This window comes from Talpa occidentalis, unplaced genomic scaffold (assembly GCF_014898055.3).
Source record: "Talpa occidentalis isolate TD23 unplaced genomic scaffold, MPIMG_talOcc4v2.1, whole genome shotgun sequence".
NCBI lineage: Eukaryota > Metazoa > Chordata > Mammalia > Eulipotyphla > Talpidae > Talpa > Talpa occidentalis.
The window spans coordinates 28,638,908-28,666,509 of NW_026555331.1; the positions used below are offsets into that span (position 1 = coordinate 28,638,908).

At 35.3% G+C, this 27,602-nt stretch overlaps 1 protein-coding gene across 1 annotated transcript; it reads right to left on the reverse strand.

The window, feature by feature from the left end:
• DCAF13 (DDB1 and CUL4 associated factor 13) lies at positions 1-27,575 on the reverse strand. Its single transcript, XM_037502957.2, has 11 exons — positions 27,419-27,575; positions 21,563-21,762; positions 20,906-21,013; positions 17,525-17,614; positions 16,824-16,979; positions 13,695-13,772; positions 11,284-11,366; positions 7,940-8,104; positions 4,056-4,191; positions 1,845-2,008; positions 1-637 (listed from the first exon to the last, which is right to left on the reverse strand). Exons 1-11 carry the CDS (start codon positions 27,486-27,488, stop codon positions 550-552), a joined length of 1,338 nt encoding a protein of 445 aa, XP_037358854.1. The 5' UTR covers positions 27,489-27,575; the 3' UTR covers positions 1-549.
• Positions 27,576-27,602: the final 27 nt, after the last annotated feature.

The following is a 27,602-nucleotide window of genomic DNA, read 5'->3' on the forward strand; positions in this document are numbered from 1 at the left end:
TGATCAAAGATACAATGCAGAGAAAAAGGATGTTTTATTATCTTGACTATAAATTACATTATTTATAAAGATTATATAAATGCAGGTTGATGATCTTTATAATCTTAAAAAGTCAAATATAATAAATAAAGCACAGAAAATCAATCAGAAGTTCTGACATAATTCTCTATATGGAAGAATATCATATGGAATCATCACAGTGCTTATCTGAAGTTGTATTAAAGATAACAAAAAAGATGCTTGATCTTTAATGTATATTCAATGTACAGTATCTATAATAATAGATCACGTGAAAGTATGTCTACAATTTCGAACAGCAAAAATAAGAGCGTTTGCAAATACCTTATCTTTCAATAAAGAAAGAAAGCAGATCAAGGCCAAAATGTTAGACACTCTTTATCACCCAGGTAGCAAAAATGAACAGTGATAAAGCTCTACACAGATAACTAAAATGTGTGTTGTTATACCAGAGCTAGTACTTTTTCATACAGTTTGCTTATCAAAGAGGAACACATAATTACACAGCAGGATTTGTAGGAGTACCAAATATTATTTCACAACTGCCACTACATGTTTCTTCTTCTCTGACACAATTGGCACAGATCCAGGCTTGCTATGTTTGCGACGATTCACTTCCCTAGAAATAAACAAAATATATAAAGTATAAGCAAGTGTATGAGAAATCATCTTAACTAAAAAAGCTTTATCACAAAAATAAAAACATTTTGCTGGAAAACTACCTATTTAAAAAAAAGCTTTCGCAATGAGAATAATTTGTAAAACGTAGCTGGAAATTAACTTTTGCTAATTATATGTTTCTTCTCTTCTATATAAATCTCTCCTTTATTAAGTTGAAAAATCTGCCAGTTATTAAAATATTTAATTCAATTCCAATAGCTATCCAAAGACAGGAAAATAATAATCATTTTTTAATGATTATTAATTTAATCACAAAAAAGAAAAAAGAAAACTCAATCTTATAGAAATACTTTACATGAATTCAAGGATTCCAAATAGAATATTCCACAGGGGAAATAGTGGTGGGAATAACTCTGCTTTAGATTCCAAATGTTATGATGACACATACTAGAGAAATGTTTATTTAAGATATGTATGCTACTAGTTTTTTACAGTCTTTAACTTGGAAAAAATATATACCTCTTCATTCCAGCTATACTAGAAATCATTTTTTAAAACATTATCTGCCTACAATAATTTTTTTTTAAAGATTTATTTATTTGTTTGTTTGTTTATACAAGCACTGGGTACAGTCAGAAGCGCGGGAGGGTGAGAGAATTCACCAGAGCCAGAGCGGGGAGCAGAGCAGGCAGAAGGACCGAAGTACACTGCTGAGGGGAGCAGCGGGCGGCAGGAGAGGTCTGCGCGCCATGTGGGACCCTCCTCCGGTGGCCAGGGGAGCAGCCGGGGATCGAACTGGCACTGCAGAGGCTGCGGGCAGCTTCGCAACCCAGCGCTCAACCGCTGCGCCACCGGGCAGGCCCAATAATTTTTTTTTTTTAATATACACATCTTCTTACTCTGAACAACAAACATTTTCACTGTTTGTGCTTCAGACATATTTTCAAAAATAAGTAATGGAAATTATCACAATTTCATGTGCTTCAGACATATTCTCAAAAATAAGTAATGGAAATTATCACCATCTCAAATGATCATTGCCCCCTCTTTTATCAAGAAAAAGAGCCCAGAAAAGTCTTCCAAAACCATTCCAATGCATAACAGCATATAAACTATTTCCTAAAAGACAGGGATTTGTTTGTTTCAGTGAGATGAGAGGGCAGAGCTAGAAAAGGGTATTGAGAATCAAGTGCCCCAAAACATACTTTCGTCGTTGAGCTGCTTTCATGATACGCTGTTCCTGAATCTGGGTATAGATAGATTTTGGTAGATGTCGGTGACGAGCAATACGCTTTATATGAGGATGGTATTGGAATTTCTCCTTCAATTTCTGGTTATAATCCTTGGCTGCTTTTTCTCGTGATGTAAGCTGAAAAAAAAAAATGCATTTTGAGATTTTAATGAATATTGTATTGTCCCCAAAAAACTTTCATGGCATGCCACCAAAGCTACCAGTGCTAATTCTACATTATACAGGTTGTGTTAGTAATACTAACACAATAGTAATACTCTGTGCACCAAGCTTCCTTTGAGATAGCATCACCCCCATGTGCCATGAAATGAAACACAGCTGGAATAAGGGAGTATGTCTATGTGGGCCACTGAGTTGAACCTTCCCTCGGTGTAAATAAGTAACACAGAAAAAAGCATTTAATCACCCAAAACTGTTTTTGTAAAACAACTGATATAGAAAGGAAATATATTAGCTTCTGCAGTAACTAGCCTTTGTTTAATAAATGTTAAGGATGATATGATTTAGAGGAATACATTTTTATGATGAATTTATGATGAACTGAAACCTGTGCAGAGAGTAATACAACTCAATCATTAAATCTAAAATAGCCTTTCTTTAATAATTACATATCTTATCTTGATATGATATGTAGAAAATAACACACTCACTTAATCTTTCCTTCTTAAACTTATTATTTGTTCCTGATATAAACACTTTAGGTTTTGTATAGAAAAGTTGAGACAATTAGAAACATATCAAAAACAAAACAAGAATCAACTATAATGCCCACAATCTTGGGGTAGCTAGGGAATGATAGCATTTGTTCTATTTTCACTGAATTAATTTGAATCTGAAGTTTTCTGAGATAATTTTGATTTATAATAAATAAAGCTCTTAGTCCCTGTTTCTGACAGAGCTCTGAAAACCCTAGGAACTTCCTAATAGATGAGGACAGTAAAGTGTCTTTGTCATGTCAACAAGGTCACCTTTGGAAAGCCCCTATATAATCTAAGGATGGGGGCACATCGTATGGCTACAAATTGTAGCCGGTCCTCAGCCTCCCACTCCATCCACCACCTTGCACCTCCTGGGAGGGGAGAAAGAGAGGTAAGATCGAATCAATTGCCAATGTCCAGTGATTTTATCAAAAATATTTATGTATTGAAATCTCCGTAAAAACACAAAGGTCAGGGTTCAGAGAGCTCCTAGACTGGTGAATAGATAGAAGAAAGGTGCACCTGGAGGGGGCATGGAAGCCGTTTACCTTTCCCCAATCCTTGCCCTAAGCACCTTCTCCAACTGGCTGTCCCTGAGTTAAATTCTTTTATAATAAACAGGGAAGTTAACAAATAAATGTATCTCTGATTTTGTGAGCCACTCCAGTAAATTAACGGAACCTAAGGAGGAGGTGTGGTATAGCCAACTGGTCAGAAACAAGTAACAATATGAACTTGTAATTAATGTCTGAAGTCCAAAGAGTGGGTTGTTAGAACCTCCAATCCATAGCTGTGGGTCAAAAGCATGTATTATTGTGACTGGCATCAGAAGTATATGTATAGGATAGATGTGCTGGGGGTGAGGAGGAATGTTGGGGAGGATAGTCTTGTAGCACTGAGCTCCTAACTTGTGGAATCTGATACTGTATCTGGGTAGATAGTGTCAGAATTGAGTTGAATACTCAGACACTGAGCATTGCTAGTTGATTATGTAGAGAACACCCCACCCCTCATCTCAAATACACACTGGAATAGGTTTTGAAACACCCAAAGACTGTGTTGTTTTTTTAAGTACTTCACTGTGTCTCTTATATTAAGACCTCACTGGGACTTGCACCTTTTGATTTGCCTTATTATTATGCCATGGACAGAAGAAACAGGCATTCTAAGTTCTAAGCTTCTAGTCTCTACAATCTTTCCCAACCTCAAGGAACATATTAAAAAATCAAAAATGTTCAAATATTATCAAATATCTGAATTGACAAAGGCCTCTGAAGTGCCTCTGACATGAACGAAGTAAATCTCAGCACAGCCTTGTCTGTTTTGTTGCTGACTTATTCCTTTTTATCAAAATTATGCCACTTTGATCAAAAAATCTACAGCACTTCAAATAAATTCTTTGTAACATATAGTCAATAAAATTAGAAACTAGTTCTATAACAATGGGAGAAAATGGAGCCTCTTACCACACCCAATTTCTCAGAAGCATTAGCTTTCCACAGGCGGATGTTCATTTCATCAGATCCACACATGATGTACTTGCTGTCGGATGTCCATTTTACACAGATAACATGTTGCATTCTCTTTGTGTGATAGACTTCCCTATGGAAGAGGGAATTAAATTAGGAACCTTACAATTTTGGACAGATTTTCTTTAATCACTGCCTATTAAATTAACAGGATACCACTTTTTAGCTCTAAGAGCATAAAAGGGAAATTCAACTTCGTGTCATTAGTGAGGTTCTATGTTAAAAGCTGGCGAGTTTTTAAAAAATGCCTGCCCTCAAAGAAGTAACAACCCAATAAGAAAAATAACTATGAACAAAGGAAAAAGAGATGTCCAGAAAATTTCACTAACTGAATAAATAAAATACATTAAAGCTAGAGTAATTCTGTACCAACAAGAAATGGATTATTTTAATAAGGCCCTCTCCCCCCAAATAAATGCAGACCAACAGCCACATTTTCTCTTCTTTTACTGAAAAAAATAGTAAATGCAGTGACATCCCAAGTGCACATCCTAATATACTGATCCTAATATCTGATTTTTGTTTTGGTAGAACTGTTTAAAAAGTTTAATTAATTGAAGTGAGAGCTGATGATTTACATATGTGGAAAAAAAGAGAGCTATAGAAGTATCTGTGAATTGAGGTAAGAATCATTTAATAGATGGAGATGTCAAATATCATACCTATTTGGAAAGGTTGTGAAACATGCTAAATGAATTCACAGAAGATACTATATTGGGATGTGTTAAGAAGAACATTAAAAAGCAAATAAAAGAGAAGGTCAGAAAAAAAACCCCACCACATTTCTGGAGAAATAAATTTCCCATATTTACATTTATGATACAAAATTCAGACAACTTGAGAGAAAGGAAACAAGTGCAGCAAACTACACTGAGTAAAAAATATATGCAGAATGACTAAATCAAACACAACTCAAATCTATTAAAAAATGTCTGAAATACACTCATAAAAACTCAGTTTTTAACTGATAAATTTTGATATCCTGAATGAACATGGATAAACCATTAGTAATTCATTTCTAAGGAGGATGGTTAGAAAGATTAATCTATTACAATAAAAACTAGATGAGACAGAATTTTTCTTCTCTCAATATTCTTTTTTAGATTCATTTCTTATAATCACTGCTTATTTATGAGGTTCTTTTCCACATAGCAGCATAATGATTTTTTTTTAAAGATTTATTTATTTTTATACAAGAGCTGGGGTACAGGCCAGAGGCGCGGGAGGGTGAGAGGATTCACCAGAGACAGAGCAGGGAGCAGAACAGTCAGACAAACGAAATACACTGCTGAAGGGAGCAGCAGGCACGATAGGAGAGGTCTGCCACGCCATGTGGTAATCTCCCTGGCCGGGAATCAAACCCATGCTGCAGAGGCTGTGGACAGCTTCATAGCACTGGGCTCAACCCGCTGCACCACCGGGGAGGCCCAGCAGCATAATGATTTTGAATCACAGGCAATTCAGTAAGGCTTTGGTAGCCATTAAAAATAACCTTCTTGCCTTAGACCACTCAAATCAGTCTTTTAACCAACTTAGAATCCTCTATAGTGGTAAACTATGCAATATTCTTAACTTCTAGGTATGGTCATGATTGCACACAACAGTGTTATAAAAGCTCATTAAAAGTTAGACTATTAGAGGAGATAAATTAAAAATTTTTATAAGTCTTTTAGGAGTTAAAAATAAATTATTCCATGTGCATGCAACTGATTTACTTGTTTACTTAGTATAAATGAAATCCCATACTAAGTATGAATGAAATCCCAAATAGAAGCCTATTTTTAAATACTAGTTTAACTATAAATTTAATAAAATCTACTCAAATTTGTTTTAACCATTTTAAGGTCTTTCAAAGGAAAATATTTTTGAAATACAGATTACTCAAAGCATTGCCTATGCTATTTGATGTTTACAGGAAACTAGAACAGACCATAGGAACTAGTTTTTAAGCATATGAAGGCAAAGGCATAAGGGAATGGCAGAGTAATCCAACAGCAAGAACTTAGTATGTGATACCGAAATTTTGATTACAAAAACTACAAATGACATCAGGAGATAACTCCCTGAAAGGGATGTAAGATCTCCTCACTTCATGTAATTTTGGGATAGTTTGAACTTTTTTAGCTAGACCTGCATTCAGCTGCCCACTTTAGCTTTGAAATAATTTAGCTTGAACTCAGCTGCTGGATCCTTTGGATCACAGGTACCTAAACATTTCCAGTGTTCTTACTCTTTGTCTTTTCCTATGGCTGCTTATGCATCATGATAGAAAAATATTGTCTTACTGCCTTCAGTGGCCTGGCACAAATAATGGCAGGCAACAAACATTCCCTTGATATTTTCTAGAGAGGTGAGATGAATGGAAACATTCAGACTTGCATTGGACTTGAATGAATAATCCTAACAAACCATTCATGATGGTTTGGAGAATACCTAATTAGTTGAAAAGGAAGCAACAGTTATACAGAAACCAATATACAAGAGTTCTATAAAGGAGATGATGGAAAAAAGATTAGTCATCAGTACACAGTCAACATGCTTTGGATTCAAGTACCTTTTTAATCAGATATACAGAGATGATGACATTTATCTGCCAACAATCAATGGTGATACAAGGTGGTTTAGGAACTAATAAGGCTTCCTCAAATCAGAAGGAAGAAATAAGTAACCATCAAGAGTGAAAACACCAAGGAGTTAGATAAGCAAACTATGACCAAAAAAGCTATGGTAAGCTGTTTGGCTCAAGGAGGAGGCAAGTAAGAGGCCTTTGGTATAAAGTTTAAGGAAGCCCTCACTCTTAGGGTGGTACAGGTACAGGATTGGCACTAGCACAATGCTGAGAATGAGTAACTTCTTAAATTGTTTCCTGAGTATCTCACCTTATCTCTTCCTACTCCTGACTCTACTGGCACAGCAAGCTAGTGAGTCAGGAATTAGGTTTTAAAATGCCACAGTTTTCTATATATTTTATGATATACTGTAACATGATGTATATAAACTACATTCAGTAATGTGGTAAAAGGACAGACAAGCTGTATAAAAAAACATGCCTTAAACTCTAGAATCACATTCAATGTGCTTACAGAATGGAACACACAGAGTACAGACAACTGAGTATTCATATCTCCTGCCTCTTCTTCATTCTTCCATTCCTATGAGGAATGGAAGGAGACTGTTCCTGACAATTTAAACTGCTATTTTTCTCTTTTTTGTTTCTGCCTATTGTCTAAGAGCTGAATTTATGGAAATAAGAGACAGCATATATAAGGTATTATTTGTTAAATGGTCCTAAACTATTTTTAGGGCAAAACTTATCTAAGTTCTTCACTATCAAATTAGATTTTTTTTAAAGTTTACTATATTTTAGGGCAATGGAAATATTCTTTATATTTTTAGAATGGCTATGCCATCATATATTTGTCCAAACCCACAGAAAGTACAGCACCAAGAGTTAATCCTAAGGTAAAGAATGGCTTTTAAGTGATGATGACATGTCCATGTAGGCTCATTCTTGGTAACAAATGTACTATTCTGGGGAGTGATGCTGATACTTGGAAATGCTATGCATGTGTGAGGGTGAAGGGTAGATGGAGATTAAGTATCTCTCAATTTTGTTGTAAATCTTAAACTGCTAATAAAATACCTTTATTTTTAAAAAGTTTGCTTTTAACACAAAAATAACAGAGATGATACAGTGGAAGGTGGTATTCAAAGTCACAATATCTGGGGATAAGCCTCATCAGAGACACATAACCACACTATAAAATGATGATCAAGACAAGGAAAAATCAAACAAAAATAGTTTACTGGTAATGACCTACCTGCTTCGACCTTTGTCCACAGGAAAGATTCTAATAGATTTATCAAAACTAGCAGACACAAACTCCTTTCCAGTGGGAGAGTAATCCACATCAAGCACGGCAGATACATGATCCATATGTACCATTACAGGAGTGTCCAGTGCACGCATATCAAAAGTATATAAACTGTAAAGCATTTTAAAATTATTTCATACAAATTTCTAGGAAGCAGCATTTATAATACTAAGACACACTAGGCAACATAAGATTCCTAGCAAAATAATGCACATCTTTAAAGAATTTAATTCTTTACTCAGCAGGTAAGGGGTAGGGAAAAATAACACTTTCTTATTTAAGATTACACTTAACACATTTTCCTCCTTATAAACATACATATTATATAATATGGAAATTTATAAAAAACATTAAATTACCTTTAATTCTATCACCCAGAGAGTCAGTGCATTGTAATTATTTTTAATCTTTTCACCATGCTTTTTAAAAATTTGCTAAAAAATAGAGGTAACACAAAGCTCTATATTGATATTTCATATAGCCTATTATGAGCAGGTATCTTTCAGATAGTTTTTGAAAATGTTTTAATAGTCTTATGTTTAAGTTAAAATATTTCTTTCCCTATTGAATAGTTTCCAACTTTTTATTAATATAAATAATTCTTTTTTTATTGTTTGCATATCATTTAAACTCTTGTCAGCCTAACATTATTCTAATGCAAACAGTCTTTTGATACTTTTAGTCTTTTTTTCCCTAATAGTTAAAGAACAATTTTAATGCAAATATCCAACATTTATAAAAACTATTGGCTAACAAAATTCCAATATTTGAACTATTAACAATCAATCTTTAATTTAATAGGTTAGATTCCATTTGACCTGGATAAGTAAAATTATTTGGCCGGCCTAAAGGCAAGTATCATTTCCATAAAAGTTATACTAATTTATATTCCTATCAGTGATAGTAAGCATGGTTTTTCTAAAGATTGTACTAAAATTATAAAATTGTACATTGTGAAGTTTGTAAAATCGATGCTTCATAATTTTCCAAGATTAAAAAATTCTTAAATTGACAGCTAACAGAACAGAATTTCAAAAGAGTCAACGTGAGTAAGCATAACTTGACAAAGTTCCTAACACCAAAACACTTTAAGATGCTAAGATTAATGATGCTAATAACAAAATATTCCAACTACCACAAAGCTTTCACCAAAAGGCAAGTGATGTTCATTTTCAAACCTTCCAACATTGCACAGGATTGTCAGTCCAGGGCATACAAATTTTTTTTTTTTAAAGATTTATTTTATTTTATTTATTTATTTATACAAGCACTGGGTACAGTCAGAAGCGCAGGAGGGTGAGAGAATTCACCAGAGCCAGAGAAGGGAGCAGAGCAGGGAGAAGGACCAAAGTACACTGCTGAGGGGAGCAGCGGGCAGCAGGGGAGGTCTGCACGCCATGCAGGACCCTCCTCCGGTGGCTGGGGAGCAGCCGGGGATTGAACCGGCACTGCAGAGGCCGCGGGCAGCTTCGCAACCCAGCACTCAACCACTGCGCCACCGGGGAGGCCCGCATACAGATTTTTGAGGTTAAATTTCTGAATTAACAACTTTAATTCCCTATCGAGGGCACAGGTGTCAATCATGTTTGTTTTAGCAAACTGTTTTTTAGTAAATTTTGTCATTTCTTTGAGAAAAAGATGAGAATTTATTTAAATCCCAAGCAAATCAATCCATTTAGAAGGAAAATGTTTACATTTCAAGTTAAAGGATTCATTAAGGACATCTATTCCAACACTCTTACTGATGAAAGCATGGCACAGCATTAGTTTAAACGATTTTTCCAAATTTCTACAGCAGTAACTGGGGTTGGACCTAGACTTGAAGTTGGGTTTCTAATTCAGAATTATTATAGACTATGTAAAGGGTAATAAAGGAAAATATTAAAAATATAGAAAAAGAGTATCACAGCAAGGGCATTTTCAAACTGTGGTATTTTTTTTTTTTTTTTTTTTTGTGGTACTCTTAACAGTCACTTCATACAAGGAAAGTAATCTGTTTCAGTTGCTATAAGTAATTCTTCCAAAGCAAAAAATGAGAAATTCCAGGAATACTCTGAAAAAACTCTAGTTAGCCAAAATAGTTAATTAGAAAGCTTAATAAGGTTGGTCAGCATGACTTTCTTTTACTTCCTCTAACTGGAACAAGGCCATTTAATTTCAAAACACCAATAAAGACTAAAAGTTTCAATTAATTTGGTTTGGTATTGCTAGTTAATGAGGATATAACCGAGCTTTTAGTTACAGGAAGTCATTATAGATGTTTTTAATTGTTACTACTAAAATGTCACGCAATAAATCCTATTTATGAGCTAATACTACTATGAAAACATAAGTAATAGTAGTGGAAAGAACATAGAACTTTGAAACACAGAAGACCTAAAGTTCAATCAATGACAAACCTAAACCTACTTAAAAAAACAAAAAAAGTATCAAGAATATACCATACACATAGTACTAAAATAAATCTTTGAATAAAAAAAGATGAATAAGACACTCCTCACTAAAGTATTAAACTCTCTTGAGTCAATGTCTTCATCTCTTAAAGGGAGTAACATTTCCTATCCACTTACTGGGATACTGAGAAGATAAAATAAGAAACCAATGCGGATGTCATCAACAAGTTTTAAAGCACTATATAAGAAATTATAAAATTACCCAAGTCAAAAACATAAGGCAGCAAAGTCATCTTCACATGAGTCACAGAATAATATGTGTGCAAACATTAAGGTAAAATTTAAACTGTATTTTGAGGTAATACTGATAGTTGATAACATGACTATATATGAGAACCAGCTACCTACAGAGCTACAAATTTTGTAGGCATAAATTTTAGTTTCTATTAAAACACGTATGTTTCAGTTATTATCTGGATGGTCCATGTCAAATATCAGTCAACTTTTTCTGTAAAAGGCCAGATAATAAGCACTATTGGCTTTGTGGGCCATATGGTCTATTTCAACTACCTCAATTCAGGTATTACATATAGTACAAAAGTAGCCATATTCAATACATACACGGGTTTGACTATATCCTAAGAAACTTTATTTATAAAAACAGATGAATTTTGGCCACAGGGTATAGCTTACTATCTCTGGTCTATATCATTTTGAAAATTAAGAATGCTTTTCTAAGAAGTTCTCCAATTTGGAAAACTTTTTTTTTTCCCTTAAGCAAAATCAACAATAGTTTTCTAATTTGTATATTAAGGAATATTACCTAGCAAAACATATTTCATTAGTAAGACATATAACTAGTTATTTCTGATAGGAGTATTAAAGAGGGAAACTTACTTGTAATCTTCATTTGCTGCAGTAAAAATGAAAGCTTCCATAGGATTCCAACAAATTGTATTTGTTCTCATATCTAAGATGACCTGAGAAAGAAGTCTGTATTAACCTCCATGCAATTAATTACCTCTAAAGTGGATACATTTCCCACTTCAAAGATTTATTTTTATTTATTTATGAACACAAGAACCGGGGTATAGGACAGAGATGCGGGGGTAGAGGACTCACCAGAGACAGAGTGGGGAACAGAACAGGCAGATCTACTGAAATACACTGCTGAGGGGAGCAGCAGGCAAGACAGGAGAGGTCTGCTGTGCCATGTGGGTTAGTTCCCCGGCCGGAGATTGAACTCAGGCTGCAGTAGCTGGTGATAGCTTGATAATGCTGAGTGAGACTTTAACCCCTGTGTCACCAAGGATGCCCTCCTTTCTTTCTCTTTTTACTGACTTAGCAAATATTTAGTAAATATTATGTTCACAGAACTCAGTTCAGTGAAATAGGTGGAAAAAAATCAATCCACAAGTGTTTCTGAATATACAGAGTGGTAAATATTGAAAAACATAAAAATGCTTAAAACATGGTTCTTTGGCCTCAAATAACATATAATTTAGTCAGGAAAAAGAGGCATACATAGAAAAGTTAAAATATAAACAATGAAACAGTAAATGACTAAGTACCAAACAATTTAATGATGAGCTCAAGGTTAAAATAAAGAAAGGTTTCAAAGGTTGGTGGACATTTGGTTCAGCCCAAAATGGCCATTGAGACATCTGGTTCTTATCAAAAGGTCCTTGATATCTGATCCCATCAAAAACATCAATGAGTATATTTGGTCATGATTTATTAAATAATACATTTATCTTTGTTAAAATTTTGTTTACTTTTGTTATAATTCATGATAAATTTTGGATTTCACATTTATTCTTTCTTCCCCGATCATCCTGTCTTCTAAGAGGTTTCAAAAACTAAGCATAATTTGAAATGACTAGAATATTATGATGTTTCTCAAGAGGAACACTACTGGCATTTTGCGTAAGATAATCTTTTATTGCGTGTAACTGTCCATTGTAGGATATTCAGTCTTTCAAGCTTCTGCCCATTAATAGCAAGAAGCAGCCTCCCACATTTCAGAAAAGTTCACTGGTAAGGTACTACAACTCCTGATTGAGAACTACTACATTTAGGAGAGAAAAGATAGAAGAAACATCAATAGCTTAGCAGCTAGAACAAAGAAATAATAGAAAACATTGCCTTACTGAATGCAACAAATAAGTAAAAGGAAAACAACCTGGAACCAGATTTTTGAGGGTGTTGAAAGTCAAGTCAAAAGTAATGCAACATTACCAAATATTGAGAATGGGAGGAGGGGTAGGAGGAGAGGGAGCATAAACTACTATTTATAAATTATTTTCCATGTTTAAGCATTTTGCTAAATTCTTAAAGTACCCTGTTTTAATCTCCCTAATGTGCTATAAAGTAGTTACTAATATCACCATTTTATTAGAGAAACAGACCATAAGTTGCCTGCTTAAATTCTAACACCAGTTTATGTAGAATCTTCCTACTGTATCACATGAATGAGTGAAATGATTCAAGTGGTACATTAGAAAGATTATCATATTTATCAGTTCAAACATCACTGAACTGATAAATAGAATTTTATCAGAAATTTATAGAATAAATATATTCTAGATATCTGATAACATGTCTTAACAGTGATTTAGGAGTAAGAAAAGTACTAAAGGCTTTTCTTTTACTTGTGGACTCTGACAATGGACTAATAGTGCAGGAATGGTGTCTCTTTCCTATAATCATAGTTCCAGCATTTGAAATCAACTTTATATCCTTTTATTTATAATGGCACTCCTCCCTTCACCGATAATATTTTCTCTTGAATGTCAACCTAAGGTTGTATTAGCTTTGATACCTAAATCCTGGAATAACTACCTTAGAACTGTTGGGAAATCTGTCACCTTGAACAGGATAGGCCTTGTCTAAATAAAACGTCAAACCTCAGCATGTAACTAAGCAAATAAAGCTGCTGAAGTCAATCAGTTACAACACTTTCTAAATAAAATAATGTATAACTCATATAATAATCGTGGGGTCTGAAGTAATAGAAGCAGCACTGCTTTTAAGAACTTTCAGTTCGTAAGATCTAGATGCCTAAAACTTACAAGCATTACAGAAGACATAAAAACTAGGATACAGTAACTAGAGGAAATTTAAGGGTCTCTAAAAAAAGCAGCAGGGAGATGAGAGAATAACACTATGATGGCTTTGGTTTCTATGAAAATCTCTATAAATTTTTTTTCTTAATTCTGAAAAAAACATTTGTTCCACATTTTCAACCACTCAGTTTACAGAGGAATGCATTAACAATAGTATAAAGTGGAAGCTAAATTGAAACTCACCTTTTTCAGAGGAGTAGCTTGCCTCATATCATATAATACTATATTCCTGTCAGAAGCACAACTGCCCAAGAGAAATGTCTAAAAATAAGTATAATAATCACCAGTTAAAAGCCAGGCTTGGCAGTAAATGTTCATTCAGTGAACAAATAATTTACACTCACTATTTTAAGATACAAAATCATTACATTAAAGCCCACTGTAAGAAGGTATAATAAATCACACATTCTCAGCAACCTAAGTCAAATACTGTCACTGTTAAATCCCTGAGCATGTATTTTTGATGTCAGTGATGAGTGTTTAGGTAATTTTATACATTTCACAAAAGAACATTATCCATACTTATCCATTCTTCAACCTACTTGCTTCCTATTTTTCAATACTGTAAATAACACTTCAATAAATATTTTCTACACTTCGCTCTTTTTTTCTTAGCATAAAATTTCAGTGGCATTAATGAATCAACAACTGTTTTTCAAGGTATTGTACCAATACATACTACAATGTGGGATATGCCAATTTTATTGCAACCAAGAAGCAATAAATGGTATAATTTAGAAGTTAAAATCTGTATGACAATATCTCCTAATTTTATACAGCATTATTTTATTAGTAGTTACTTAAACATTTCCTCATGCTTGTTAATTCTATGTATAAATGAGGGCTGGGCTTTGTCCAACTGTTTCCAGATGTTTCAAATATTTAATATATTTTTAAATTAGCAGAGCTAACTTAAAAGTACTAACCCTTGGCATTTAATGGAAATAAACCCTCTCCCTGCCAGTAGAACCCTGAATAATACCACCCTGTGTACCACCAAACCTCATTTGTGGTTCCTGACACATTCAATTCATGGTTTGTTCCTAGTATTATTTCCTATTGCAAGTACAGAAGAAGCAAGGTATTTACTAAATAAGTGAATCACCAGTTAATTCCTACTACCTGCATTGAAACAAAAATCATAAAACTAATGCAACAAATCCTGATCTTTTTAAAGTCCCTTTTAATGGCTCCCTGTCTGAGAATCTCTTCTAGTTAGTGATTACACACAACCTTTCTTGGTTTCTCATTATGTCACCACCAAATCTGACCAGGCTCCAATTCTAAAAATAAAGACTTTGATCTAGAAGAAGTAAAAAATTCTACCTAGACTCAATGTCAACCTTCACATTATAAAATGAGGCAAAACTCAGCATAAACTTTTGGATTTATGAGAATTTAGGCTTCAATACTTTAACAGAAAATTAATTATTAATGATTAAAAGAGACAAATATATTCTATTTGTTCACAGCAACATGCCCTTCCCATTAAACTTATTAATACAGAATAAGAGACATGTACCCCATTTTAACTAGGAAATCATAAGGGGAATTAAAAAAAAAAAAGCTAAGTTGCTACACAGACAAATTGGAAAATCCTGGTCACTAGGTTACCACTAACATGATTTTGGAATAGGCCATTAGCTCCTATGACACAGGTGTTTATCAAAATAGAGACGCAAAGGATCTCTATCCTTAGAAAAGAAGGAATCAGTATCTCTCTATTCCTTCTGTTATTTCTTTAATAGTAATAACTTCATCTTAAATTTGATAACACCTTTTAAGAATATTCACATATATCATCACCTATTACATTCACAATGGTCCTATGAATTACTCTGGAAGATACAATCTCATTTTAAAAATAAAGAAAACATATAAAGAGATAAATTGTCACTTATATAAGGTCAATACAAAGGCATGTTAGCAGGAAATACAGTTCCAGCTTAGTTTCATAGCAAGGAAGATACAAAATGTGCCCACAACTGCTCGTGTTTGCAGTCTATTTCAGCCTAGTGTCACCTTGGCCTGGCTCTGAAAAGCTGCTGGCCCTTTTACGCCATGTTTCACTTCTACATCCAAAGGGAACATAAGGAAGAGAAATGGAGAATGAAATGAGAAAGATATGGTAGAGGTAGATACTTTAGACCAGTGATTAGCAAACTTCTACAAAGGGCCAGAGAGCAAACATTTCAGGCTTTGTAGGTCATATGTTCTCTGTAGTATTTTACTCAACTCTGCTACTGTAATGGCAACTACCAAGACCATCTAAGTGAAAGGGCATGGTTGTATTCTAATAAAAGGAGGAAGAGACCATAAAGGGGCTCACAGACCATAGTTTGCCAAGCCCCACTTGAGCCCCTGAGCCAGTGCCAGAGGAGTATACGCAGCAGGTATGTGCGGGGGCAGGAAGGAGGTCCTCTGACTGTGATATCTCAGAAGCACCACCATGAGGCCATGTAGATATCACATATTTCAATACATGACACAAACAATTTTTATACCAGCTACTTTGATTTACCTTATCTTCCCTCCTTTTATCAGCTTGGTTCTCTAAGAGTATAAAATCTGCCTATGAGAATGTTTTCTTATACTATCTAACATGATAATCTACTGAAAACTTCCACAATCATGCACCAATTTCCTTGTATTTCTTCAGAAAAGGCTTCCTGATTGTGTCTTCTGAACAATGATTTCGACTATTGGTGTGTGCTCAGAAAAAGGTCTAGATTCCAAGAGCCAGCCAGCTTAGCCTTCAGGGCAGTCTCCTTTCCTAAATTTGGACCTGAATAAATAATAAATAGTGGCTAATCCAACTCTTTCTTAGACTTGCTATGAATTAGAAATCACACCTCAGACTGCTGAACAAAAAAAGCAATCACCATGGACTACAATAATAATAACGCATTTAATGTGAAACACTGATGCCCTCGTTATTTATAAATAATTAGAAAAAATAATGCTCAATGATCCTTCTGTCCTCTGAGAGAGTTAAGGAAAAAAATGAACATTTTCCTAAAGGTATAAAGATGTACTCTTTAAGGCATGACTACTGAAGTTTCACAGTGTAGTGTGTGCTTGGATGGTACCCCCACACGTACATGTGCCCACAGTACTTAACTTTTGGTATCTGGCTAAAAAGTAGAGAATTCTCACTAAAGGCATCAGATTTTGAATATAATCTGGAAAAGTAAACAAATACCAGAACACCATGAAAATTCAGAAAATTCTTACATATGCAAATGTTTCCTAAATGGAGCTGAAATTATTAAATAAAGAAATAAGTACAACACATTTCAAAAAGAACATTACCTCAACAGGGTTAAACTTGACACTACTTATACTGTCAAATCCCCAAGTCATTGAACATATAGGATTGGTTCTTTGTTCATCCCAAATGTCTACTTGTTGACCACATGTGGCAAAAACAGCTTCTTTCCAGTGATGATCAATTCCTGTATACACGGTCTTTAAAAGCAAAAAAGTTGTTACAAATATATCTTTCATTAATACTTCAAGCCTATAGAATAATGCTTTAAATATATTTATCTACACTCTTTTTAAAGGAAAATTCCTGCTTACAAAGAAATTTCTTTGAAGTCTTTACTTAAAGGAGAACACAGTATAATAAGGAATGATGTTTCTTGTCATATATCTGGGAATAAAGAAAAATGTTTTAACATGGGATCTATTTAATGAAGTTTGAATACATATTACTGAAGTAACATGCTTGACCTTATCCCTTTTGGAATTCTCACCAGTCTTGTTATAGCAAATGTTTTACTGTCTCTGTTACCTAAAAAGATAAATCAAACCCTACTACAATGAACACTGAAGAACTGTTCATATTCTTTAGCTGCAGGCCTTTATTGCATCAAATATTATTCAAGACAATTATTATAATTATTATAAAGTCTCTGATTTCTTAATTTAAATCTTTTCTGGAAATTAAAATTATAAGACAATTTAAAGAGAATTTTAATTAAAAAAAAGGAGTTAATTTATTTTTGTACCTTTCCTAATATTGTATGCAATGGTTCTTCCTCTTCTCCATAGCCTGGTCCCTCCATTTTCCACTGCTTCACAGTTTTGTCATCACCAACCTAGAAATATTTATTATGATGATGATAATGAGTAACATTTATAAATTATAAACTTGTCAATGCATAGATCAAATTATTAACATTCCCAGTTTTAAAAATAACACCATATTTTTCCAGTATATTTATTGATGCATTTATCTTCCACCATTAGTTAAGATTTATGACAAATACATAGTACATAAAATTGAATATGAAATAATACGAATAGTACAAAAGAAAAAAAAGAGCAGTAACAAAATTAGGTAAAAAAATATGGCCAAAAATGCATTTGTAAGAAGTATTGCATTTCAAAGTATGGAGAAAAATGGACTGCAAACAAAGCTTGAATTAATCTGATATCTGACATAAGGTATATTTGGTATGGATAAAATCCTTCACATGACACATGCCAACAAAAATTCCTCTATTAAATCAGCAGTTTTCAAACTCTGAACGGCAGACTTTTGAAGGATCCTGAGAATACCTTAAGGGTCTTCAAGGGAAAAACTATTCTCATGTTAATAAAGACATTTTTTGCCTTTCATGGTGTTGACATCTGCAAAGAATGGTGAAAGAGCAATGTGGGTAGAACTGTTGGCATCTTCACCTAAATCAAGGCATCTTCACCTAAATCAAGGCAAGACAACAAACTACGGTAATTCAGAGTTGGGGACCAAGCATATGAGTTCAAGATATTCTGTTTATTGTATATTATATTACATATAATCTAACCTATTCTTAAATAAAAATATTAAAAAGATACATATTTATCTACTGAAGGAGTGTGAATTTAGAGGTCTTCTTGCAGCAAACTCAAGAAGGGAAACAGTTCTGTAAAGTAATTCATAGTGTCCATGAGTTCAAACTAGAAAAGTGATTAGGAGAGAAGTTTCAGAAGACAAGACAGGAATTTCCTTTGTTGGGATGCTAATGAACAGAATCTTTAATAACATCTTTATAATAGCCAACAAGTATTTAATAGGTCTGTACCTTATTAACAATTCTGAATCTGAGCTATTAACATCATACCAAAAGTCAATTCTAGAAACCCATACTACTGGGAACCAGTAAAATGAGAAGAGCCAAGCAGGCCAAGTAAGCTGAAAAAGTATGGGTTGGTACCACGAAATGGGATATCTTCAATAGTATGAAATTTAGGTAATAAAGGTTTCTCTTACACAACACTGTATAGTAAACATTTTTAAACATTAAGTGCTGAAATTACAGCAGCGAGCAATTTTCACATGTCTTATTTCTAACTAAGTGAACATTACTTGAAAAAAAGGGGAGAAAAAAATAATATGAAACATTTTCAGTCTTTATTCATTGTAAGCATTAAAAAAAAACAACAACAGTAAATTCTCTAAGCATATTAATCAATATATCCAGAAGTATAGTCAACAGGAAGACATTCAGCTGCAGTTTGCCCCAACTGCCCACCAATTCCTTCTACAACACAGGACATACAGGGTCATAGAGGGCTTGTACCCCGCCCCCCCCACCCCGCTGTGAAAAGCAATCAAATACTCTGCAGAGTAGCTTATTTTGGTTTTTGACAACAAATAAGTTCTTTCTTATACCAAAAACTTACTAACAGTAATACCTATTCCAATAAGAATATGGAATGACATATATGGAACAACAAATAATTCTATTCCCTCATTTACAAGACAGTCTTGCAAATATTTAAATTAGGCTACCAGGTTTCCCAGATGTCACCTCTTCCCCTTTGTTATTCTTGTGCAATCTAACTGTTGCACCCAGAAGGCTAGTCAAGCTGTTCTTTAAAAAAATTCACCACTGAGTAAGATTTACAAGATTAAGTATTATGTGTGTATACTGTTGTATATGTAGGTTAGGACAAATGAAGATATATACTAAACTGCTCAAGTGTTAGAAGTGTGAGAACAATTACAGGAAATTTAACTTCGTTTTTCATAGGTGTATGTTCCAAAAATATTTTTCCCAGTCTTTGCAGTAGTTCACACAAAGGATATTAAGCTCATTCACAGGCTCTTCTAGTTTTCTGCCTTACCTTGAGATTTCCCCCACTTCTTAAAGGTGAGCACTACCAAAACTTTCCCCTGATTTTCTGTATTTCCACATTTCTACCAGACAACCCCCCAGTGATTCCATACCATGGCTTTAATCATTACTTTGGTATTGAAGATGACAAGCCCTAAGCTTTGATTTTCCTAAGCTCCAGATCTGCATCTGTAAAAGTCTGATGGACATCTTTACTTAAATATCCACCCACTGGCACACCATCTCATCACACCTGATCTTTCCCATTCCCACTTTCCTCTGAACTTGCTGATAATCATGGCTTCCCCATTTCTGTAACAGAAACCACCATCTTCCTAGGTACCCCTTAGTTGTCAAGTGTGGCTAACCTCCAAAATGTTTCTAAACCTAACAACTACTTTCCACTATTTTCACCCCTCAAACTGATCACTGGGGCTGTCAAATTAATCACCTCAAATATAACTTAGATTGTCACCCCCCTCCTTTAAAAACCTTTCAATGGACTTAAATGTGTACGATGTTCAAAAAGTTAAAAAACAGAAAACCCAAATGTCCACTGACAAAATTTACAGGTTAAAGAAATATGGTATGCATAAAACAGAATAGCATTTAGTCTTAAAAAGAAGAGATATTCTGACACATGCTACAACATGGGTGAATCTTGAGGACATTACGTTAAGTGAAATACATCAGACACAAAGGGCAAATATTACATTATTCCATTTATATGAGAAACTCAAATACAGAGAGAGAAAACAGGACAGTGGCTACCAGGACTGAGGCAGGGGGAATGGGGAGTTTTTGTTTAATGGGTCATGAAAAAGCACTGGAGGTGGAGAGTACTGAGGGCTACATAATGATGTGAATTACTGAAATGTTTATAATGATAAATTTTAAAATGGTTAGAATAACAATTTTATATTATGTGTATTTTGCCACACACACAAATTCTCAATAATTTACTATCTGACAAAGTACCAATTACTCATCCCTAGTACTGAAAATCTTTCAGAGTAAACCAAATACCTTTCTAGTTTCACCGTGCATGAATCCTACTTACTTCTTAATGTTTTACAGAATATTAGTTCAATATGTTAACTGTTTATTTAAAAAAAAAAAAAAAAAAACTACGGAGAAGGCTGGACCACACAAAGAAAAATAACACTTCAAGGCTTTTAATAAATTATTTTGGATTGTGAAACACCAAATATATGAACTTGGGAAATGCTCAAATAGATCAGACTTAGATATGTTGACGAGTCAATGACTTAACTGCATTACACTTACAGTGAAAAAAGAAGTCCCACAAAAGCGAGTACATATTCCTCGAACAAAACCTTCATGGGCTTGTATTGTACGGATACATTTTCGTTTAGTCAAGTTCCAAATTTTGACCTATGAAAAAACATACAAGGAAATTACAGTGAACTATAAATATGAAATGTTCAGGCACAGGGGTACTACATTCCGAGAAAAATAAATTCAGTACTGAGAAGGCTATGAATCACTATCAGCTGAAAACAACATCCTCTGAATTTAAACAATGCAAGGCAGATGGATAAGTATATCAACAAGAAAACTCAAACTGTTAAATACTCTGTTGATTTTAGTTTAGTGTTTCAAAGCTTTCTTTCCTTACCAAAATAGGAAACAATTCTCTGTGAAAAAAACTCACACCTAAATATCTTTAGTGTAAACACGATTTATTATTTACTATCAAATTGAATCTTACGCTACTGTATTTTCAATTTCCCAATTTTAGATCCAAAACCTTTGAAGTTACTAATTTAAACAGAATTTAGTCTTGAGAATTAAAAGAAAATGGGAGACAAAAAAGTGAAATCAAACCAATTACAACCCATAGGATCTCAAAACTAATGGAATGTAATATTTGTAATAAAACTATCATTAGTTTAAAATATTAATGTCTAGAGTGACACTTGCCTCTCCATCACATGCCCCAGAAAGGACAGTAGCCAGGCTCTTCGGATGTTTTGCCAAACAATTAACTCCATCTCGGTGACCATCCAGGGACGCAAGAAATGGTTTTGCGAATACCCGTTCCAGTTTGGTAGCATTTAAAGCTCTTACATATTCTCGTGGGACTTCAAAAGGATGTAAGGTGGGATCATAGTTTCTTGGAACTGAAATAAATACAACAACTCTTAGTAAAATTCTTCACATTTAATATCTCCTGTGGTCTTCAGATAATCCTTCAATTTGTTATTCAATAAGCCTTCAATAGCCACTGTTGTACATCCAGCATTGTGAAGTACACAAAAGTTGACATGACATTCAGAACCTTTCCAAAGTTACCAGAAAATCATGGAATGCCTTGCAAAATAATGAGATTCTCTCTGCACAACCCAACTCCCGTACTCCTCATATGGGCTGTAAGCTTTCATGGGCACTGCCTCCACTATTGTCTTCATTTGCACTTCTTGTGCCTTGCACAGTGCCGACTTGCACAAACATGCACGACATGTTTGTCAAACTGAATTCTAAGCTCCTTGTGGGCAGGAACTATTAATCTCATCCTAATCATCGTACTGACCACTGGTATACAATGTTGTGATTATGATTATAGCTACTATTTATTGGACACTTTCTATGTTTATTTACTTAAAAAAGAGTTTACCATATGCCAGCCACTATTCCAAATACTTTCTATTAACTCATTTAATTTCCACAGTACCCTATGGATTATTTTATTACTATTCCCCACTTTATAAGTGGGGAAATTGAGGCACCAAGAGGTTATCTGTCTATTAAATGATGGAGCCTGAATTCAAACCAAGGCAATCTGGTTCCAGAATCCATGTTCTTAACTATTAAGCTATGCAACCAAACATATCTCTGTTAATATGTATGCTTAGGAAATCATTTTAAGCCCACATGTTTAAAAAATACTCAAAGTCTAAAAGTAAATGTGTCTTCTTACCCTACAACTTCACCCCTTTGAAATATGTCTTATTCATTCCTCCTTTTCTTTTTCTACCTATAGTAACTTAGTTCTGGTCATTACTACTTTGCATTTGGAATATTGTAAAATCATCACTACTCTATTTGGGAGCAGTTTAAATAAATCAGATAAATCCTAAAACACAGTTTTTTACATATCACTTGCCTGTTCAGACACTTTCAAGGGTTCCCAATAGTGGTAGCCTTACAACTCTTGATTGTGTGCCCCATTAGTAACAATTTTTGAGCAGATCTTTGACCTCAACATGTGTATATTTATATAATCAGAACATGTGATTAAAGATGCTTGTTTAAAAAAAAAACAAACCAACCTCAACACTATGATAGAGTGACTCGAAGGTTTTAACTTCAATTTATTTCAATGTTTAGTTTTGACAGCTACCATATATAAAAAAGATACAAGGAGAACTCGCTTTTGCATGGTATCCTGTTATGGGGACCACAGGCATACCAGAAATACCTCTTCAATTTGCATAGTTCTGATGTGATTTCAGTCACTGCGAACCTGTCAAAGAGTGGGATTGGTTCACCTAAAAGGGTAAGGTGCAGGGCCTCCCTGGTGATGCAGCGGTTGAGCGCTGGGTTGCGAAGCTGCCCGCAGCCTCTGCAGCGCTGGTTCGATCCCCGGCTGCTCCCCGGCCACCAGAGGAGGGTCCCACATGGCGCGCAGACCTCTCCTGCTGCCCGCTGCTCCCCTCAGTAGTGTACCTCGGTCCTTCTGCCTGCTCTGCTCCCCACTCTGGCTCTGGTGAGTTCTCTCACCCTCCCACGCTTCTGACTGTACCCAGTGCTTGTATGTATAAATAAATAAATGAATCTTTAAAAAAAAAAAAGGGTACAGTGCTAAATTTATTTCATTTCAGTTCCCATTCATCCATTTTGCAAAGGTTATTTCTGAAGCTTATGGAGAAAAACTTTATCTACTCTAGTGTCGACAGCTGTTCTTCCAAATAACTAGCATTTTAATAATTTTAACAGCTAAAAAAAGACTCAACAACATAGATCACTCTGCCAACTTTTTCATTTAGGCAAAAATTAATTTTTATAGATGACACATCATTTTCAGTACAACTTATTTTTTAACATTGGAAACCTTTCCAAACATAAATTTTCAAGAGGATCTCTCCATAGCATAAAATTTTAAGAAAAGTGATCACTTCCTTGCTCATGGCTAAAAATGGATCTTAGTTAAGTGTTTCCAAAAAATATAAAAATTTTATAGTCTACAACTTTTCTAAGAGCTCTGTCAGAATATAATCAAGGAACCTCTGCAGGGAAAAAGACATGGTTCTCCCCACACTTGACACGTAATTATTAAGATTTCATTGTTTAATATAACTGTCTAATGAATATAAATGGTAATAGGCTGTCATATTCTGAAGGTAGAAGCAAATACACCTTTATCAACCCTCCAGTCTTTTTACCTGAAGTATCATATATAAGACATGAACATGTAACATGGCTGTCAGTGTCAATCCAATTATATAAGGATTTGTTTTTAAGAAAAGAAACATAAATTGAAGTATTGTTTTTCCCCACTCTGAAATAAATAGCTCAGTTCATTATAGAGTCTTCTGGTCAGTGGAATGAAGTTCAATTTCCTTACTGGACTGCCACAATCTGGTCCCAAGCTACTTCTGCTTTAAGCACTTTCAAAAACTCAACTCCAGCCAAACTAGTGCATCAACTGTCGCCTAAAACTGCCTTCCACTTTCCCACTTCCCTGCAGAAGTCAACTTTTCCACCAAGAATGTACTCCAACTTCCATCCAAATCTATCTAAACAAACGATGTGCACCTTTTAAAAATATTCAGCATAGGGCCTCCCCAGTGGCACAGCGGTTGAGCTCCCCTCAGCAGTGTACCTGGGTCCTTCTGTCTGCTCTGCTCCCCGCTCTGGCTCTGATGAATTCTCTCACCCTCCTGCGCTTCTGACTGTACCCAGTGCTTGTATAAATAAATAAATCTTTAAAAAAAAATACTCAGCATAAATCTCCTATCTTCTCTATTAGCTTTCAAATCACCATGGTCTTACATGCCTCTAAGTTCATACACTCAGTCATCAATAGACATTCAACATATTCATATGGAGCATCTGACATATGTCACAAGCACTGAGAATATCACAGCTATCCACTCATAGCTATATCCATACACACTAAATACTGCACAAAACTTACAAGAAAATAGGAATGAAAGATAATACATAATAAAGATAAATGTTTTCCTTATTTTGTGTTTTAGTTTCAACACTTCTACTTTTCCATTTTGCTATCTATTAGCATTTTCATGAGAAAATATCACAGGAAAATGCTACAGAAAATAAAGATTCTTAATAACAAGATCAGAAAACTAATAACTTACTAACTTTAAAATTCTACCACCAATCACTCACTCACTGATTCATTTTAACATTTATAAAGCAACTATGTGCCATGTGTGTCTACATACTGTGGATATAGAAGCAAAATTCCCTCTCTCTGCAAGATCAGTCTAATAGGAAAGGCTGATAATCAAAATCATAATTGCAAGACAGTAAAATATTAGCGTAAAATATGTGATGGAAGCATAAAAGGGGAGATTTTAGAGCTGGGATGGGGGAGGGATCAAACAATCATAGAGGATAATCAGGGAAAGATTATTGTTCAGAGAAAGCTTCCCAGATGAACACGCTAAATTAGGTAAGGATGTGTGCCACAGGAAGTCTGAAAAACGATGCCTGAAATGCACTCAGCTTGGCAAAAGTATATATAAGTGACTTGTGAGAAAGGTAGAGTGACAAAGAGATAGGAAGTTGGAGCCAGAGATTCAAGGACTAGGGATGATATCAAGTTCAAGTGACATATGGCATTTCAGAAACACAGTTTTGTCATCTAACCTGTAAACATGCTGTGAGCGAAGATAAGTTGATAATCTCTACTACTCAAGTAATATAGTGAAATTCTGTTTCAGCCTCATCTACTATGGTTTAATTTACTCAAACTCCAATGACATGGCCCTTCTCTTAAGCTTCATTCCTTTCTTAAAACCTTTTGCACCTATTATTCTTTCACTTAGAAAAGTCTGTTCACACGTTGATGGCCCTTCGCCATTTAGACATCATGAGCAATAATTCATAAGCAGTGAACATTTTTTTTAATAATTTTTTTTTAAGATTTATTTATTTATTATTTATACAAGCACTGGGTACAGTCAGAAGCGCGGAAGGGTGAGAGAATTCACCAGAGCCAAAGCGGGGAGAAGAGCAGGCAGAAGAACCGAGGTGCACTGCTGGGGGGAGCAGCGGGCGGCAGGAGAGGTCTGCGCGCCATGTGGGACCCTCCTCTGGTGGCTGGGGAGCAGCTGGGGATCGAACCGGCGCCGCAGAGGCTGTGGGGCAGGTTTGCAACCCAGTGCTCAACCGCTGCGCCACCAGGGAGGCCCCAGCAGTGAACATTTTAATGGATATAAATAACACTCATTTAGTCATTCCCCCACCAAACTTCTCCACAAGAGTTCAAAGAAAATGGATGGCTTCACATTTCACCTTTGCCTCTTCCCACAAGTAGGTAATGTTAAGTAAAGTGGTAAAAAGAAAGAACAGAAGGGAAGTTTAAAAAGCCTGTTTAACAGGTAAACGCTTTAGACTACGAGTGTGGCTTATTCAAATTCTACTTTTCAACAACAAGAACCTGACAAAAGCAGCTGGCAAGGAGGCGGCGGAAGCATTTCCCATTAACAAACTTTCGCACTAGACACAGCTCTTAGGAAAAGGAATCGAAGAAAAATTATCTGCTATCCGGGATCGCAAAGGCCTTCTTCAGTACAAAGTTTACATAGTGAAAGGAAACAGGGTTAAAAAGACTGAGGCGTTTGTTTCCCTGATTATAAGGGATGTTGAACATTTTTTTCATTTGCCTGTTGGCCATTTGCAATTCCTCTTTGGAGAAATAGAAGTGCAAATGGCCAAACAGGCATATGAAAAAATGTTCAACATCCCTTATAAACAGGGAAATGCAAATCAAAACCACACTGAGCTACCACCTTACACCAGTACGAACGGCACATATCAAAAAAAACAAGCAACAACAAATATTGGCGAGGAGGTGGTGAAAAAGGCACTCTCCTACATTGCTGGTGGGAGTGCAAACTGGTCCAACCACTATGGAAAGCTGTCTGGAGGTTCCTCAGACTACTAAAAATGGAGCTACAATACGATCGATCCAGCAATTCCACTACAGGGATTTACCCAAAGGACACAAAAACAGTGATTCAAAAGAACACCTGTACACCTATGTTTATTGCAGCACTATTTCCAGTAGGTAAAACCTGGAAACAACCCAAATGCCCAAAAATAGATGACTGGATCAAGAAGATGTGGTACATATATACAATGGAATATTATTCAGCAATCAAAAAAGATAAGTTCATGCCATTCGCAGCAACGTGGATGGAGCCAGAAGGAATTATGCTCAGTGAAATAAGACAGAAGGAAAAAGAAAAATATCGGATGGTTTCACTTACGACCGGAATATAGGAGAACCAAATAAGACATCAGTGTAAAAAAAATAACAACAGTACAAAACACAACAAAGCAAGAACGGACAATTATAAATCAAAGACATACTGCAGGAGAGGAGGGAGGGAGAAGCACAAGGGACTGTGGTGATGGTGCAGGGGTGCCTTGGGGAAGGAAACTCTACGGAGACTCAATCTGAGGGGGTGGGGGGCAAGCAAATATTGTTTAAAAAAAAGACTGAAGCGCCAGTCTCCCCAGCTTTACTAGGTAGTACCGGAGGCCAGATCCACGGCTAGCGGACTCCCTCCTGACGCGTCTCACCTCTCTGTAAGTCTAACTTGGTTTCGCGGACATAGTTGTCCGGGTTCCGGCTCAGCATCTTCACCTTCATCTTGGCTGCGAGCTCCCCGGTCCCGAGGAGACTCTCCAGCGAAGCGCGGCTACCACCGCCTCCTCCAGCACATGCTACTTCCGCTTTTAAGGCTACTTCCTGTCACGTGACCCG

What these genes read in the sequence shown, in the direction of transcription:
- DCAF13 (XM_037502957.2), bottom strand. Translation starts at nt 27,488, where the DNA reads ATGAAGGTGAAGATGCTGAGCCGGAACCCGGACAACTATGTCCGCGAA. An exon ending in GTGGGACTTCTTTTTTCACT is followed by an intron (nt 17,615 to 20,905) that starts GTAAGTGTAATG and finishes AAATATTTCTAG; the next exon opens with GTTGGTGATGACAAAACTGT. An exon ending in AAAGCAGCTCAACGACGAAA is followed by an intron (nt 638 to 1,844) that starts GTATGTTTTGGG and finishes GTTTATTTCTAG; the next exon opens with GGAAGTGAATCGTCGCAAAC.